Source organism: Xiphias gladius, chromosome 16, assembly GCF_016859285.1.
Source record: "Xiphias gladius isolate SHS-SW01 ecotype Sanya breed wild chromosome 16, ASM1685928v1, whole genome shotgun sequence".
Classification (NCBI taxonomy): Eukaryota; Metazoa; Chordata; class Actinopteri; order Istiophoriformes; family Xiphiidae; genus Xiphias; species Xiphias gladius.
In genome coordinates this window covers 14,289,010-14,304,372 of record NC_053415.1, presented here as the reverse complement: position 1 = coordinate 14,304,372, position 15,363 = coordinate 14,289,010, and the positions used below count along the sequence as shown (strand labels likewise).

Sequence of the window (15,363 nt, the reverse complement as noted above, 5' to 3'; positions counted from 1 at the left end):
AATAATGAAGTGAAGGGGTGCCAATGGGAGCAGCATGAGCAAAATCCAAGTAAAATGAAATGCAGACGTGATCATATTAACTCCATGTGTGTGAGGGGAGAAGAGAGGGTTTGATCACCTCTGACAGATCCCCTTTTACAAGGGGTAGAAATCAGCAGAGAAGTAAAACTTATAACAGCCAGGAAATTTGGCACATGTCAAACAGGTGTAGGTGCTTGAGGACATTTTCAGCGTTCATTTTCCAAGAGCTTCCTTTAACAAATAAAAGTTTACCTAGATTTCTTTACAGAGAATCCTCAACAACCACAAGAATATGCTCCTATCATCGTCAGATTTATGCACAAGGTTTGTCATGAACTGCAGTAAAAGTGAGAGGGTATTGACAAAGGTTATTTTACTCTTACTTAGGTATTATAATCTTACTTCATTGTGGTTAGATTTTTTTTCTTTGCAGCTGTAGAGTTAGACATGCTGTTGTTAATAATAATGTCTATGCATATTTTACACTGTAAGCCATATACTACTGTGCCCAGTCTTGCATGTTATGTTAAACCCTTGGTTGAATCCCAGCTATCTCCTTTTGAATGGAGCATTTGCAGAGGCTGTTGTAAAATATAGTGTTCATAGTGCAGCATGTTGAAGCTCGGGGAAAAAAAAATACAGTTTTTACAGGCTTAACACGTTAACACGTGTTCTGCTCATCAGTTACTCTCATCAAGTCCTTAATTTTATATTGACATCAGGTTGACTTCAACCTCAGCACGAGAGAAGCACAGATTTAAACACAGAAATTACTCAACAGGATTAACCTTTGATATAACTAAAAGATAAGTAGAGCTTGAACCAAAATTTCCTGACGCCAGAGACAAAGTAAAAGAATTTATTCACTTCCAGTTCGGGACCTTTGTTGCACAACATTCCCACTGTTCTTTGCCAATGTTTCCTGTCACCTATTAAATCTTGTGGAATAACCTTAGAGAGTGTTAAGAGTGTTTCAAGTTCTGGTTCTTCATTTATTTACTGACTTCTGCCATGTGCATGAGATTTATGCAGTTCCACATCTTTACCCCTGAGCTGTTACCTGAGCAGACTAAGTGCTTTCCTGAAGGGCACCTTGATAGAGTCATCAATGCAGGGGACAGAGGGGGTCTTTGCTCGCCTAAGTTTTTTATTCTATTTTTTATATGGGTAGCTGTCATTTTTGTTTGCTTGTCATGACATGTCCATCTTGGACTATATCCCTGTAGACCACTGTTGCCAAACTCTCTTCAAATGCACGTGTCTGTACATTGAATCATTTAGACCTGAGGCTGCAAAGCCCTGTATAACATATTAGACATTCTGACAAACGTCATACCATAATAGTGCAAGAGTAAAGCAAGACAGTTCTCTGCAACAAGTTAACATTTATCAATAGTTTTGAAGCATTTGGGCTTGATGTTCAACAGGTGACCAATCATTATTTAATTCATGTGTAACTCACATATTATTAAGATATGTTCAGACTTAAATTTCTTTGAAGAACATCTTTTATCTCTTTCTGGTTTACCCTATAGAGAATGTTAACAAAGCAATGTGGCATGTTCTGGTTTTGACCTAGACAATGTCACTTTTGTTTTGATTATTGTCTAATGACAAAACTCATAATAATACCTTTGGTCCAGGGAATCCTTCACCTCGGGGTCCTTTTTCCCCTTGAACACCTTGTGGTCCTTGAGGTCCCTGTAAACAAAGCCAGAGTGTACAATATGTCACTCAAACAATGCTCAGATCAAAGTACCTGTATGGGCTTTTTCAGCAGATCACATTAGCCGCTGAAACAAATATGGACATCATAGACACAAACAATTTGCCATAGCACAGACTGTTTCTTCTTAACGTACAGGAAGTCCGGGTTCACCCACTCCTGGAGGACCAGGAGGACCTGGTCTGCCCTGGAACCCCATGTCACCCTGCAGATTAATATAATGACTAAGTTTAATAAAAGAAACCCAAAGAAATCTAGATACCAATTCAAAAATCACAAATAATCACAAAGTACAATAAAGTATTCATAGGATGATCCATCACACAACTTACTTTTGGTCCAGGAAGTCCAATACCAGTTTCCCCCTGAATTCCTAGAGGGCCAGGTGGGCCACGTTCACCCTGTGATCACAAACATACTAACACTTAACACCAGTGTACGTCGGAGCTTAAACCATGAACTAAAATTAAAAGGACCTGAGTCCTGAGCCATTAATTACGTGTTGTCCTTTAAATTGCTTAATCTCTTAATTTTAGCCTATGATGGCTTTCTCTCTGTGTAAAAACACTATGTTGCACCACTGAAAATTACTACCTAACTCCAAACTAGACTTGATTGTATATACACACACATAGACACACAGACACACACTATAGACAAAGATGCTCCGTTAAAGCTGAAAATAATGCTGTAAATCCTTTACCTGTTGTGTTTACTATAAATTGGGTAGTGGGCAAGATATCTGATCGCTCCCTGCAGGTCAGGACAAATATGAGCTAAACTTGGGCCACGGTACTGTCTCAAAGTTTAAGAAACCCCTAAAAACTGTGTCTCAAAATCCCAAAGAACTGTTGGAAAGGGAAAACAAAAATGAAGAGCATGAAATGAAAAAGATGTAATGTAATCATTTAGCCTTTTTTAACAGAATATAATAGTTTCTATGTACCATTTTACTTAATTTCATATGAATTTAACCTGAATGATTGGTTAAAGAGTTATCATTCTTTGTCCCAATCATGCTCATTTGATTGTAAGGACTGTGGAGTGGAGGGCACGCTTACAAATTCACTTTAGTGAATTATTTAATTAATAATTAATATGTATTTTTTTAGACATATATATATATATATATATCAAATAAACACATACAAAGGCTTGTCAACAAGACTCTTTTTTGGGATGTAATACACATGGGGACCACCAAGTCTCCTGTTAATCTTTGCAAATGCCGCCTACATGTCCTCACATGGCGAGACGCTGAGGATACACTAACTTTCCATGTGTGTTATTAACTGCAGGTCTTGTTGCAGAAGCTGACAAGGCTGTAGTCACTTCCTAGTCTGTATTTAGAAGCAGGATACAAACCACTGGGGGAACCTGTAGTATGATGTTTTGCTGAGGGTTCATCCCCATGCTGGTGAATAACAGTAATGATGGGGAAGACTCATTGTCAAATATTCACACAGACTCACAGGTATGTATCGTTATGACTGGGATGGTAAAACTCCAACCTCTTGTTTAAACTAATAATAAAAGGAAAAGTAAAGGTCACAGCAGATGTGCACGATGAGGTAAATGAGAGTTGTTGAAAAGGGGCTGACCTGCTTTCCCTGAGGGCCCTCTGGTCCAATGTCTCCATGTGGTCCTGGTAACCCCTGGGCAGGGACAACACATTGCGATTAATGATGAAACACCCTGAAACAGTTGGATATGTGTGTGTGGATGTGTGTTTGTATATTAATCTGTATGGAGAGGAAGAAATGTTTGGCATAGTGTGGTGATTTGTGCAGCTATTTAAGTGGATTTTCCTCTAGTTTAGGAATTCACACACAGTATTACTAAAGCATACGCGGACTGAATGGGTATTTCTAATTATACACAACTATGCAAATCTAGAAAGTCATGTTAATGTATAGTGACCTGAAATTAGCTGCACTGTACATCTGTCTACTCTCTTTTGTCTGACTGTCTAAACAATATAAAGTCTTAGCCATCAAAGACAAGCTCTATAAACAAATGAATTATTACTAACCTGCAGACCTCTAAGTCCTCTTGCACCAACTGCACCCTCAAGACCCTGGAGCACATCACATTGGGAAGAGAAAGACCATAACATAAAATACAGTATTCTCAAACTGAAAACGTGATATTCAGTATGTGAAGTGTCAGTAGTGCTGTCGTACCCTGTCTCCTTTGATTCCTGGAGTGCCACACTCACCCCTCTCCCCCTATGTAGAGAGGAGAAGTATTGAAAAGGTTCAAATTGTGTTCAGCAAAATAAAATATTCTCATTGTCATTAAACTGAATTGCATACCTTCTCTCCTTTGTAACCTGGTTTTCCCTGCAAATAAAATTGATGAAATGGTAATTGTGATCAAACAAATGTGATAATAATGAACATTTAATTCATTCTGGTTATAAATAGCGGCATTTACCTCAACACCCTCTCGACCAGGTAGTCCACTCAATCCTGCTTCACCCTGATATGACAGGATTACACTGACTCATTACATCAATCAATATCAGTTTGTCCAAGCATGAGGAGTTGCTTGGAATTATATATGATATATCAATCATATCCCATTAATTTCTAACTGATAGATTAAAACAGCATATAAATACTGTATAGTACACAGAAACAGAAGCGATAAAATAGACAGAATATAAAAAGTCATGTAGTCAGTTTAACATTTGTGTAGACAGAAACAGTAAGGTAAAAGATCACCATTATAAAAGGGGGTGAGGGTAAACTATAAAACAGTCTTGGGGCAACAATGGCAAATGCTGGATAACTGTTAGATTTCATACTGTGACTGAGATCCTAGCGGTGTGGAGGTGGAATGGCAACTGAGGGGTTCAGAAATATAAATGGGTGCCGCAATATGCAGTACTTGCACAGTCCAAATGAAAGGACCTTAAAATCAATCCTGTATGTGACTAGTAGCCAGTAATGGCACGCTAATACAGGCTGACAAAGCTGACTGACAAGATGTAAGGAAATAAAAGCATGTAAAGCGTTGTCTAGACCCTTAAATGGGAAGAAACGGTTTCATTCAGAAATAGCACGTAGGTTAAAAACAAAGCTCAGTTTGTTTGTTGAATTTTAAAACAGTAACTAGATATCTGGCATGGCCAGAACCTTTCGATAAGTCCAACCATCTCTAAATTAGTCTCCAAGCACTTTGTCACCAATGGGCATCACCTGTTTTCAAGGGAAGGTACAGCTACATATCATCAATGTAACAGTAATAAGGGTGGTTGCGTTGTCTCAAAACCACGAGCCCAGTCGGTGTGTATAAAAAGTCAATAAATGTCATGTAGAACACAGAAAAGGCTTGGATCAGTAGCTGCTCTCCTCCTCAGGCTGCCATGAGTTGCCTGTATTTGTGCACATTTTGAGCTATTATATTAAATCTTTTACTTTTTCGCACTTAACCCCTTCCACTCCCTTTTTTCTGAGTTATATTATAAGCAAAATAATTCTTAATAGATAAAATAGAAATATTTAACTAATGTAATTACTGTTTCAAATTACTAGCATATAATTGAGTATCATACATATTTTAACATAATGAAATATACATAACATAAATATAACATGTTAATACAAATATAATAAAAAAATTCCATATGAACTTATCAAGAACTACTGTTTACTTTGGGCGACGACATAAACATACATTTTTTTAAGATGCAGATATTGGATGACACTTAATGATGGATGACAGTTCAGGAAGCCTGACAACTTCTTCCAAAACTGAAACATAGAATTTAGGTGTGGAGCACTCAGGAAGGGTTACACAACTCCTGAAAGAGCCTGCCAGCTAAGAAAGTCATAGTCCATGTGTCCCTCAAAAAACACGCACCTTTTGCCCTTTAAGCCCTGGGGCTCCGTCTTCTCCAGGGCGACCTTTCTTCCCCTGGAGAATGAAATAAAATATGGGTTAAGATTTGATTCATTTCTTCTTCTGAGTTTTTGCTGTCTAGTCAGTGTACACTGAATTCACTACTGACATATTCACAACCCCATGACCCATGACCTTAAAACTAAAAGTTATCTTGACCATGGGTTTGCGAAGTGAAAGTGCAGGGTTTTTTTTTCTCTAGACAGACATTGTTTGACACAGACAGAGGGGGAAAAGTCACTGGGCTCATACTCGAATATGTCTTATGAGTGCTTATGAATGTGAGGTTTGTACGACAGTTGAAGCTATAGGTGGGCATGAGGTGTCTTGTCCACAAAAGCCAGGGGTCATTGTCCTTGGCTGCACCTGGACAGTGTGTGTCAGTTGCTATCCACCAAAAATCGCTAGTTTGTGACCATTAAACTAATGAGCGCAATTATGAGAACCTCTTAGTCTGAGTGGAAGAATTTGAAGAATCTCTCTGAGGAAAAAGCACCTGGTTAATGACCACGCAGCTGTCTGTCAGCAACATGATTATCTGCCAGGGTGCTGGAAAGCTTGACATTACCTGAGCTGTCTGTTGTCTGAGAAGGAGAGGGGGTTGAATGGAAGTTTGCCTACAATGTATGTCTGAACGGATGAGTGGGTGGGATCGTCGTCTCCTAGCATCACGCAGATATTACGTTCAATATCTGGTGCTCCATACTGCAGTCCCTCATCCCACATCCCTGTCTCACTGACCTCGGCAGCAGTAGGGGTTGTATGTGAGATTTATGATGGCCAAAGGTCCAGTTTTATAGAGAGAAGATTCTCTCAATGTGGTGCCTCTGGTTTCCATGGGGGACATCTTATGTTGCATGAGAAATGCACAGTAACTGGCGCACAGAGAAGCAACAAACATATTTCTCTGGGACAGGACCACAGTCTCTCCTTTCCCTGTTGCCATAGGTTTGCTTTTAGAATGTGGGACACGACCATCCATCCACTTACTTTGCTTATGCAAATGCCTGCAAGCTATACTGACAGGGAAGCAGCAAACAATTATCCTCATTATTTAAAAATGCACAATTACCATACCCAATATATTAGGGTCATGCCAGATTTCTCTGCACCAGATTTCAAGAATCCTTCCTTCTGACAAACCTCTATGACACTTCAGAGGAAACACTTCTTTGGTTTTTGGGTATTTTGTACGGTTTGAGGCCAAATACTCACCGCAGGCCCGCCGGGTCCCCTCTCTCCTTTCTCGCAAGCACATCTCTGAGCCAGAGGGCACTTCAAAAAGAAGAGACATGTTTGCTAAGCTGTGATGAATGTAATCCTATGCTGTAAAATTGGGCACCTTCACCTGCTTACACATTATTAAATGTCAAATGTCTGTATATCACTTTAATTGTAATAATACTTACTCCTTCATCAGCCAAGCCAGTCTGCAAAGAAAACAAAAGTTGATAAATATCTGACAGGACATGAATTGTAGCAAAGTACTGCAGACCCTTCATAGATTTGTTCATTCATTGCTCATAAATGTAGATGCATTTTGACCATTCAGAGTAGCACAAACAACACTTAAAACTGAAAGAAGAAAAACTGATAAAGACAGAGAGCATTCCTCAACACTTAACAACGTTAAGAGCAACTTCTAAAGTTCTTTAAGTATGATGAGCTGCATTTAGTGACGGAGTCAAAGTGTATTAAATTGTGTAAGTCATATCGTACTGTGAAGATAATCCTTGTTTTAACCCAGTTGTTTCTACCTAAAGGAACGTGATGTGAGATTGACAGACAATCTGTTTTTTCTAAAAGAGACAAAAAACTAGTCCTAGGGGATATGCTCAGGCAACGTGCAGATGTCAAACATTTTTTGTGTAAAAAGTGTGGAGAAAAGCTTAAATCCAGGGCTGTCATAAAGACTCTTTCATTTGTTTCTCTAGTGCATTGTCATCATTCCATCACTATACAAATACCTGAACAAGCCTGCCCATGTTTAAACTCTGAATAGACGCATATTCAAAGCAAATACATCACTTTTCCTCTCAGTGCTGTCTGCTGAAAGACAAGGTCTCATACTCACAATCTCGGTGACGATTTTTTGGACTATGTTTTCATCCTGTAAATTATGGAGGAAGTGGGAGGCAGGAGAGCTGGCAAGTAGACGGAGCTGGGCTACATTGGCTGGCTCGTTGGCTGCCCGGGTGATGCCCAAGGTGAAGAACTTGATGCCCTGGTTCTTGGCATCAGCGACAGCAGAGAAAATGTCAGGGTTCCTCGGGTGGGAAATGCCATCTGTAAGCAGAACAGCCACTTTGATGCTGCCAGGACTAGATTCTTCCAGGTAGATCTTGGTCATGTTGGTGATGGCGTAGGTGGTGTAAGTGCCGTGCCCGATGTAGATGATGGGAGCTGTTCGGGTCTTGAAGTTCTCCGTGCCCCTCCAGTCTCTGAAGGTTTGCTCTGTGATGACATGGCTGCTGTACTGCAGCAGAGCCACCCTCAAGCTCAAGCTGCGGCCGGTTTGCAGCCGAACCCCTTGGAGTCTGTCCACCACGTTCATGGCAAACTGCTTTTCATGCTCATGATTGTCCTTAGCACTCTCAGAGCTGTCCAGCAGGAAAGAGAGCTCCAGGCTACAGTCCTCATCTAGGATGGCTATGTGCAGACAGAAGAGGATGAAGGACTCTCTATTGCCATTACAACACGTTTTACAAGTGTTATTCCTTTAACTTTCACTGATTAAATGACTGACTACATTTTCATTTTATTTGATTTGAAAACCTTGCATTTTTTTCCAACAAATCTATAAATCCTCACACAGGGGATGTGTACTTTAGATCCGTACAAGGAACACATATTTAAGTCCAGACTTCTAATTTTTTGGTGCAACAATACTGTATATCAGGCTGTCAAAATTAAAGAAAGTATACTGTACACATAAACCACTTGAATGAATGAAAAGCTTTTTCATTCATTTTCTTACCTTGTCCATCATGACTATTTGCAGCCAGAGGTTTGGCCCTGGATTTCTTGATAGTTTTCCTTTCCTCATAAAAGTCTTGGGCCCAGACACTGGTCAGTGCTGTGACTAGCAGCACCGACGTGAAGTAGGGGAACATCTTTGCCCCAACTACGGAGAAAAATAGCAACAACGGTTCAAATTCAACCAAAGTTACTGTCCAGAAAAGTAGCTTGTGCTACTAATCAGAGATGAACAGATTGTGCGTTCATTCATTTTCCAACAGTTTTATCACAGTACAACAGTTTAAGCTTCAATGTCAAATAAAAATTGCTGAATATTATTTTGTTTTAAAAGAGGAGTACATCCCGAAAATAACTGAGCTATAGTCCCCACATTGACTCACAGTCCGGACTCCCTTGGAAATGCTTCAAATCTAGTATTTCAGTATCCTAGCTCGAGTGCAACCCAAAGTGTAGACTTGAAAAAAGGTAGCAGGAACAGCAGAGGACCAGAGTGCACAGTGGGCTCCAGTTAGCTCATTGATTCTGTGTGAGTCCTTCTGCGGAGCAGAGAGTGAGAGACCCTGAGACACTCACTCCTCCTTTATAAGGAGGCACCGCCGGACCAGATCCCATGGAGCCTTGCCAAGACTCCAGCTCTGCCCTCAGGCCAGGGGAAGGCTGCTTTGATATGTTTGCAACAGTGAAGCAACGTTGTGTGTGTTTGCTGAATTTGGTATTTTAATCACCACAAGTACAATCAACTGCAGATGCATATGTTTACTAGGGGGCGACTCATTTTTAAATACCACAGATTTACAGTCACTGTACTGTACTGAAATTTGTCACACTTTGTCTTCTTTTCATTTCAAAGTTATAGAACCTTATCAACTACCTACTACTAAGTAATAGTTGGTAGATACAGCAGAACTCCTGCATATTTCCACTTTGTTAAAACATACAATACACTTAAAGATAGATTATTATTTTGCAAACAAAACTGTTTATTAAGTTAGAAGATTTTGCAGAAAACTTGTCAATATAAACTACAGTGAGCTTACATTAGAATAACAGCATTTGAACTAAACTGCAACAATAAAATAGGGTTTAAAAAAGGTGATAAAAAAAGTGGCATTGATGCCAGCATAAATTCCACAGGTAGGGTCTTTTAAAGTTTAGAGGCCATAATGGCAAAGGCCTGGTCACCTTTGGTCTACACCCTGGACGTTGGAATGACCATAACGGCCCTGCCTGAAGAAAAGGGGTTAAAAGGTCCAAGATTTTCTAAATTAATTCTTAAATCACCAGGCCATGAAATCTAGTAGAAAATGGGCAATCTGATCCGGTTCTGTTTTACAGTGGACAATCACAGCATGTTCAACAGAGACATCAACTAGACCAATCCGTTACATGGGCTAACTTTATTGCAGTCAGCAAAGGATAAATGCTTTAAAATATCTCTGAATTATTATCCTAAGAGTAGTATGAGCAGTGGAGATGACGTTCCTTTTTAGATTAGACACTGGTCTGAATCATGTCAGTGCATCGGTGTTGTTGAGGACAACCCAGAACATTAACTACCCAGCTTCTTAGTGTGAATATGGCACATCTCCGATGAGGGCTGCACAGTTACCTCAAACAATGAGTGCATGTGCTGCTAGTGTTTCGGATATCCTCTGTTGGATGTTGTGATCTGTTTCCTTTAATTAACCTTTTAGTAAAAGAGGGTTTCACAAAGAAGGCGAGTGACATGCAATATATCTCTCAGAAAATAAAATACTGAAAGCTGCAGGTGGTACTTCACCTCCCAGACCCTAAAAGATGACCATCTGACCATTCACTGGTAGAGGTGACCTTTTAGCATACTCCTCCTGGTGTGGTTTAAACTTTGGGCTGGTCCTGTGCAGACCGGCTGACGTCGCATGAAGCCTTTTGCCTGCTGTGGTTGAGGTGAGGAGGCTTTGTGTTCCAAAGCTCCAGGCAAGAAGTAATTAGAGGAGACTCTCTGACACAAAGGAATGTTGCATTGAATGATGGCTTGGCAAAATTCACCCCGTCACTTCGCTCTATGATGAATGAAATCCAATCATAGTGTTCCTGTGCACTGCAGCAACATTTAGAAGTTGTGAAAATGACTTTTAAAGTCAGGTTGTCTTTCATGTACGTTCATCACTGACTTGAATGCTTCTGTTTATGTTCCCTATTGTGTTTGTGACTACTATAGATTACTAAAGAACAAAACTATATGTAAAGTGCAAATTTTAAACCTAAAAAAAAAACAAACAAACAAAAAAAAAAAGGTTAGCAGATAAAATAACTGAATCTTCGTAGATGAACCGGATCATATTGAAAATGTATTGAAAAAGTGTACATTTGGTGAATGATTGCTCTACTTCCCTCTTTTCCTCACATGGGCTACAAAACTGTGGCAGTTCTTTATTGTGGGGTTTATACATATAATCAATCTTTTTTAAAACTTATGTATGAACCCAAAGATTGTTTGTCACTATTACCTCCTGCAAAGTACCCTATCCCAACCTATGTATCACTGATATACATCCATACGTACACATAAACACCGTGGGTCAGGATTCTGAAGATTTGTATATAACTGTATGATGTAGGATTTCTGATTTTAGGCACAACCCTTTTTCCCACAAGAGTTATAGGTTAACTACAGATTATTGGCCAAATCTCAAAGAACTGTGAAACACGTCGTTTCTACAGACACACTGAAATGTTCTCCGAGTATATAAAACGGACTTTTTGCTGACTGACAAGGTTACCAAGTTCTCACGGCAAGCTTGAAAGAAAATCTACTTATTTATTTTTTTTTTTACCTTTTGCATGTACTTTACACTTCTTAAATGGTCCTGCTATGTGCTATTTTTCCCCCCCTCTCATTACATTCTTCACATAAAGTCTGATCATAAAGCTATGGAAAGTGTGTCATGTGAGCAGCAGTGAGGGGTTAGAAAACACAAGAAACTGCACACCCTGGTCGGTCCTCCGTAGCAGGACGGTGAAGAATAGGTGAGCAATCCACAGAAGGCAGAGTGATACCTACAAAATGTTCACCGATACACAAGATCCTCCGAAAATGGCCCTAAATTCAATACAGTGGTATTTGTAGTGATATTTGGGTTATATGTGGCTTTCCTCATCACGTTCATGACAATGTAACATCTTTCATAGTACGGAAACATTTGAACGCAGCACGATGCAGCAGCGACAGCTGAGCCAGAGGTCGGGGTGTTGGTGACAGCTGCAGGCGGACGGGTGCTGCTCTCTTGCGGTTAGTGGGGGGATTACAAGCACGGCAGGGCGCGCATGCTCAGATTAGCCGTTGGGTTCAGCGGTACGAGATCGCCCGTAGCTGTGTGTGTGTGTGCGCGCGCCCTCACCTTCAGCCATCTTAAACCATGTTGGGTGCCGTGGGACGGTGCTGCAGCGGGGCTCTGCAGGCTTTTAAGCCTGGGGTTAGATCCATAAAGACGGTCAGTGCGAGACATGCGGCTCTCAATTCGAGTAAGTGAACACTTTTTAAACATGGGCCGACTGTCAGCGTGATATGTCCTGTGACTTGTCTTTTAACGCAAATGGTTGCGTGCTCAGTGGGTCAGGCCTCAGCTTTACCATGACGTCTCTCGGTAGGGATTTTTATTCCGATTAAAGCTGCTAAAATAAAATACAAGCAGTTATTGGGTCACATCGTTACCTCAGTCAGACGTTGTAGCGCCAGTCATGCCCTGGTTTACTGACTCCGATCAATGACCTTTCCAAGTATGTCAGTACGAGTCAAATGTTTGACACACTGCCTGTTTGAACTTTTCAGCCTGTGAGTTTCAGTGGCAGCAAAATACGGGCAGTGTTATCACGAAGCACCAAAATGTGTAAATATGTTTTACGCTTCGCTCACCTGTCTTGTAGATTTAGTATAAATCACATGGATTCACTGATCAATGTTTAGTCTCTTACAGTGACTAAACAATCGTTTAATTTTTATTTCAGATCTAGTTGCTGCTGGTTCATGCAAAGCCACTTTTAATATGTTGTCATTACTGTCACCGTCCTTTCAGCCAGGGGCTACGCTGTCCCAGCTGCTCAGGCTGCACTGGCCAACGGCCGCATAGTGGCAGTGATTGGTGCCGTGGTGGATGTCCAGTTTGATGAAGGCCTTCCTCCCATTCTCAATGCACTGGAGGTGGCTGGCCGGGAGAGCAGGCTGGTGCTTGAGGTGGCACAGCATCTGGGTGAGTGGGCTGAAGTGATACATGGGTTTGAAACAGTGCTCAGCAAATTGGTCCATGGATGCCTGTTGATGAACTTTAAACACTGTCTTTACTGTCTCTCCTCATGTGTTTCTCCAGGTGAAAACACAGTCAGGACAATTGCCATGGATGGTACAGAGGGTCTGGTCCGTGGTCAGCGGGTTCTGGACACGGGAGCCCCCATCAGGATCCCTGTGGGCCCTGAGACCTTGGGCAGGATCATGAATGTCATTGGAGAACCCATTGATGAGAGGGGTCCAATTAGCACCAAACAGTAAGTATTGAGAAGATCATGATGCTGGAGTTACTCTGTATTTTTCTTGATGTCAACAAAGCCCATGACGATACCAAAATTAACATAATCAGTCTCTATATCAGCTGAGCAATGTAGCTTCAAGCAAACATTAGACAAACAGGAGTAAATAGTGCATTTGTTGGGGAACATTTTATTTTGTTGGTTTGGGTCTTGGGATCTATTGACAATTAAAAAAAATGTATCCTATAAAATGCAAATTTAATCATGACCCTTATTATCTTGCAGGACTGCTCCTATTCATGCTGAAGCCCCTGAGTTCACGGACATGAGTGTGGAGCAGGAGATCCTGGTCACTGGCATCAAAGTAGTAGATCTGCTGGCACCCTATGCCAAGGGTGGAAAGATTGGTTGGTGGATATTACACCCTAGATTTTTTTTTTTTTTTTTTTTTTGGTCAGCACTCAAATTTTCATACATGCTTATCATTCTAATTGATTATTGCACATGTTGTATTCCTTCAGGTCTTTTTGGCGGAGCTGGTGTTGGCAAGACTGTATTAATTATGGAGCTGATCAACAACGTAGCCAAAGCTCACGGTGGTTACTCTGTGTTTGCCGGAGTGGGAGAGCGAACCCGTGAGGGAAATGACTTGTACCATGAAATGATTGAGTCCGGTGTCATTAACCTGAAGGACACCACCTCAAAGGTAAAAATTTCAATGAGTTTTAGGTATTTTTTTTAAAACACAATTTATCTTTTCTGATTAAGATACTTAGTCCAGCATAGCACATCATGTAAAGTGTAGTTTATCAGTTTGGATGGAATCATGTTGATTTATTCTGTGTTAATACATGCTAAACACTCTGGGTCTCACGTCCTAAGGTAGCGCTGGTGTACGGTCAGATGAACGAGCCCCCAGGTGCCCGTGCCGAGTTGCTCTTACTGGTCTGACTGTTGCCGAGTACTTCCGTGATCAGGAGGGACAGGACGTGCTGCTCTTCATCGACAACATCTTTAGGTTTACCCAGGCTGGATCAGAGGTTCACAATGCCAGATATAATTTTCCATTACTTGCAGATGTCATCAACAAAATAGTACTTTTTATGCATATATATTTTGTCTTTAAATATTTGCGTCATTTTTCTTCAGGTTTCTGCCCTGTTGGGTCGTATCCCCTCTGCTGTGGGTTACCAGCCTACCCTGGCCACTGATATGGGTACAATGCAGGAAAGAATTACAACCACTAAGAAGGGCTCCATCACTTCAGTACAAGTGAGAAGACACAAGATGGTAATCACATGTCAGCATACTCTGCTTTTCCTTGATTATTCATGCTAACATATTTAAATGTGTTACAGGCTATCTATGTGCCTGCTGATGACTTAACGGACCCTGCTCCCGCCACAACGTTTGCCCACTTGGATGCAACAACTGTGCTCTCCCGTGCCATTGCTGAGCTTGGTATCTATCCTGCTGTGGACCCTCTGGATTCCACCTCCCGCATCATGGACCCCAACATTGTTGGGGCTGAACACTACGATGTTGCTCGTGGTGTACAGAAGATTCTTCAGGCAAGCCTTATGTTGAACGCTAACAAATTTTGATTTACAACAATTGCTCCAATCCAAAAACTAAATTTAAAACCTTATCTCACAGCCTAACATTTTTTTTTTTTTAGGATTACAAATCATTGCAGGACATCATCGCTATCCTGGGTATGGATGAATTGTCTGAGGAAGACAAGTTGACTGTAGCCCGTGCTCGCAAGATCCAGCGCTTCTTGTCGCAGCCCTTCCAGGTAGCAGAGGTATTTACTGGCCACTTGGGCAAGCTGGTACCTCTCAAGGAAACAATCAAAGGTTTCAAGAGCATTCTAGCAGGTAGAGTGCTGCACCATGGCTAAAACATTTCTAAATGGGATGAGCTTTATGGACATTTGATGGTAGTGGCTATTCTTTTCTCTCTTCAAGGTGAATACGATGCCTTGCCAGAGCAAGCTTTCTACATGGTGGGTCCCATTGAAGAAGTAGTCCAGAAGGCTGAGAAACTGGCAGAAGAACATTCATAAATCATTTGTCTGCAAGGTTGGAAAGTTTTGAGATAGATACTTGTACAGTATAATTTCTATTTGAGGACCTTCTAACATGTCATGCTAAGTATGTTGTGTTGTGGTTCCATTTCTCTGGAAAGGTGAGGATGAAATTAAAAATTACTTTGTGATATATAAA

At 40.9% G+C, this 15,363-nt stretch overlaps 2 protein-coding genes across 2 annotated transcripts in view; one reads left to right on the top strand and one right to left on the bottom strand.

Moving 5' to 3' along the window:
• Window positions 1–12,586, bottom strand: part of col28a2a (collagen, type XXVIII, alpha 2a) — a 21,337-nt gene extending 8,751 nt beyond the window's left edge. The window contains exons 1-14 of the mRNA XM_040148080.1: window positions 12,327–12,586; window positions 8,631–8,777; window positions 7,728–8,302; window positions 7,063–7,083; window positions 6,869–6,928; window positions 5,615–5,668; window positions 4,184–4,228; window positions 4,063–4,089; window positions 3,931–3,975; window positions 3,780–3,824; window positions 3,349–3,402; window positions 2,080–2,148; window positions 1,884–1,952; window positions 1,654–1,722 (exon numbers count right to left, since the gene is read on the bottom strand). Of these exons, the coding sequence (XP_040004014.1) occupies window positions 1,654–1,722; window positions 1,884–1,952; window positions 2,080–2,148; window positions 3,349–3,402; window positions 3,780–3,824; window positions 3,931–3,975; window positions 4,063–4,089; window positions 4,184–4,228; window positions 5,615–5,668; window positions 6,869–6,928; window positions 7,063–7,083; window positions 7,728–8,302; window positions 8,631–8,766 (1,269 nt within the window). The 5' untranslated portion in view covers window positions 8,767–8,777; window positions 12,327–12,586. The remainder of the gene's footprint in view (window positions 1–1,653; window positions 1,723–1,883; window positions 1,953–2,079; window positions 2,149–3,348; window positions 3,403–3,779; window positions 3,825–3,930; window positions 3,976–4,062; window positions 4,090–4,183; window positions 4,229–5,614; window positions 5,669–6,868; window positions 6,929–7,062; window positions 7,084–7,727; window positions 8,303–8,630; window positions 8,778–12,326) is intronic.
• On the top strand, window positions 11,976–15,363 carry LOC120801286 (ATP synthase subunit beta, mitochondrial-like). The gene is given in 11 exon segments (XM_040148081.1): window positions 11,976–12,136; window positions 12,688–12,861; window positions 12,979–13,153; window positions 13,421–13,542; window positions 13,657–13,841; window positions 14,018–14,060; window positions 14,063–14,175; window positions 14,285–14,407; window positions 14,494–14,706; window positions 14,814–15,015; window positions 15,106–15,363. Coding segments are annotated over 11 exon segments (1,554 nt in total). The 5' UTR covers window positions 11,976–12,030; the 3' UTR covers window positions 15,204–15,363.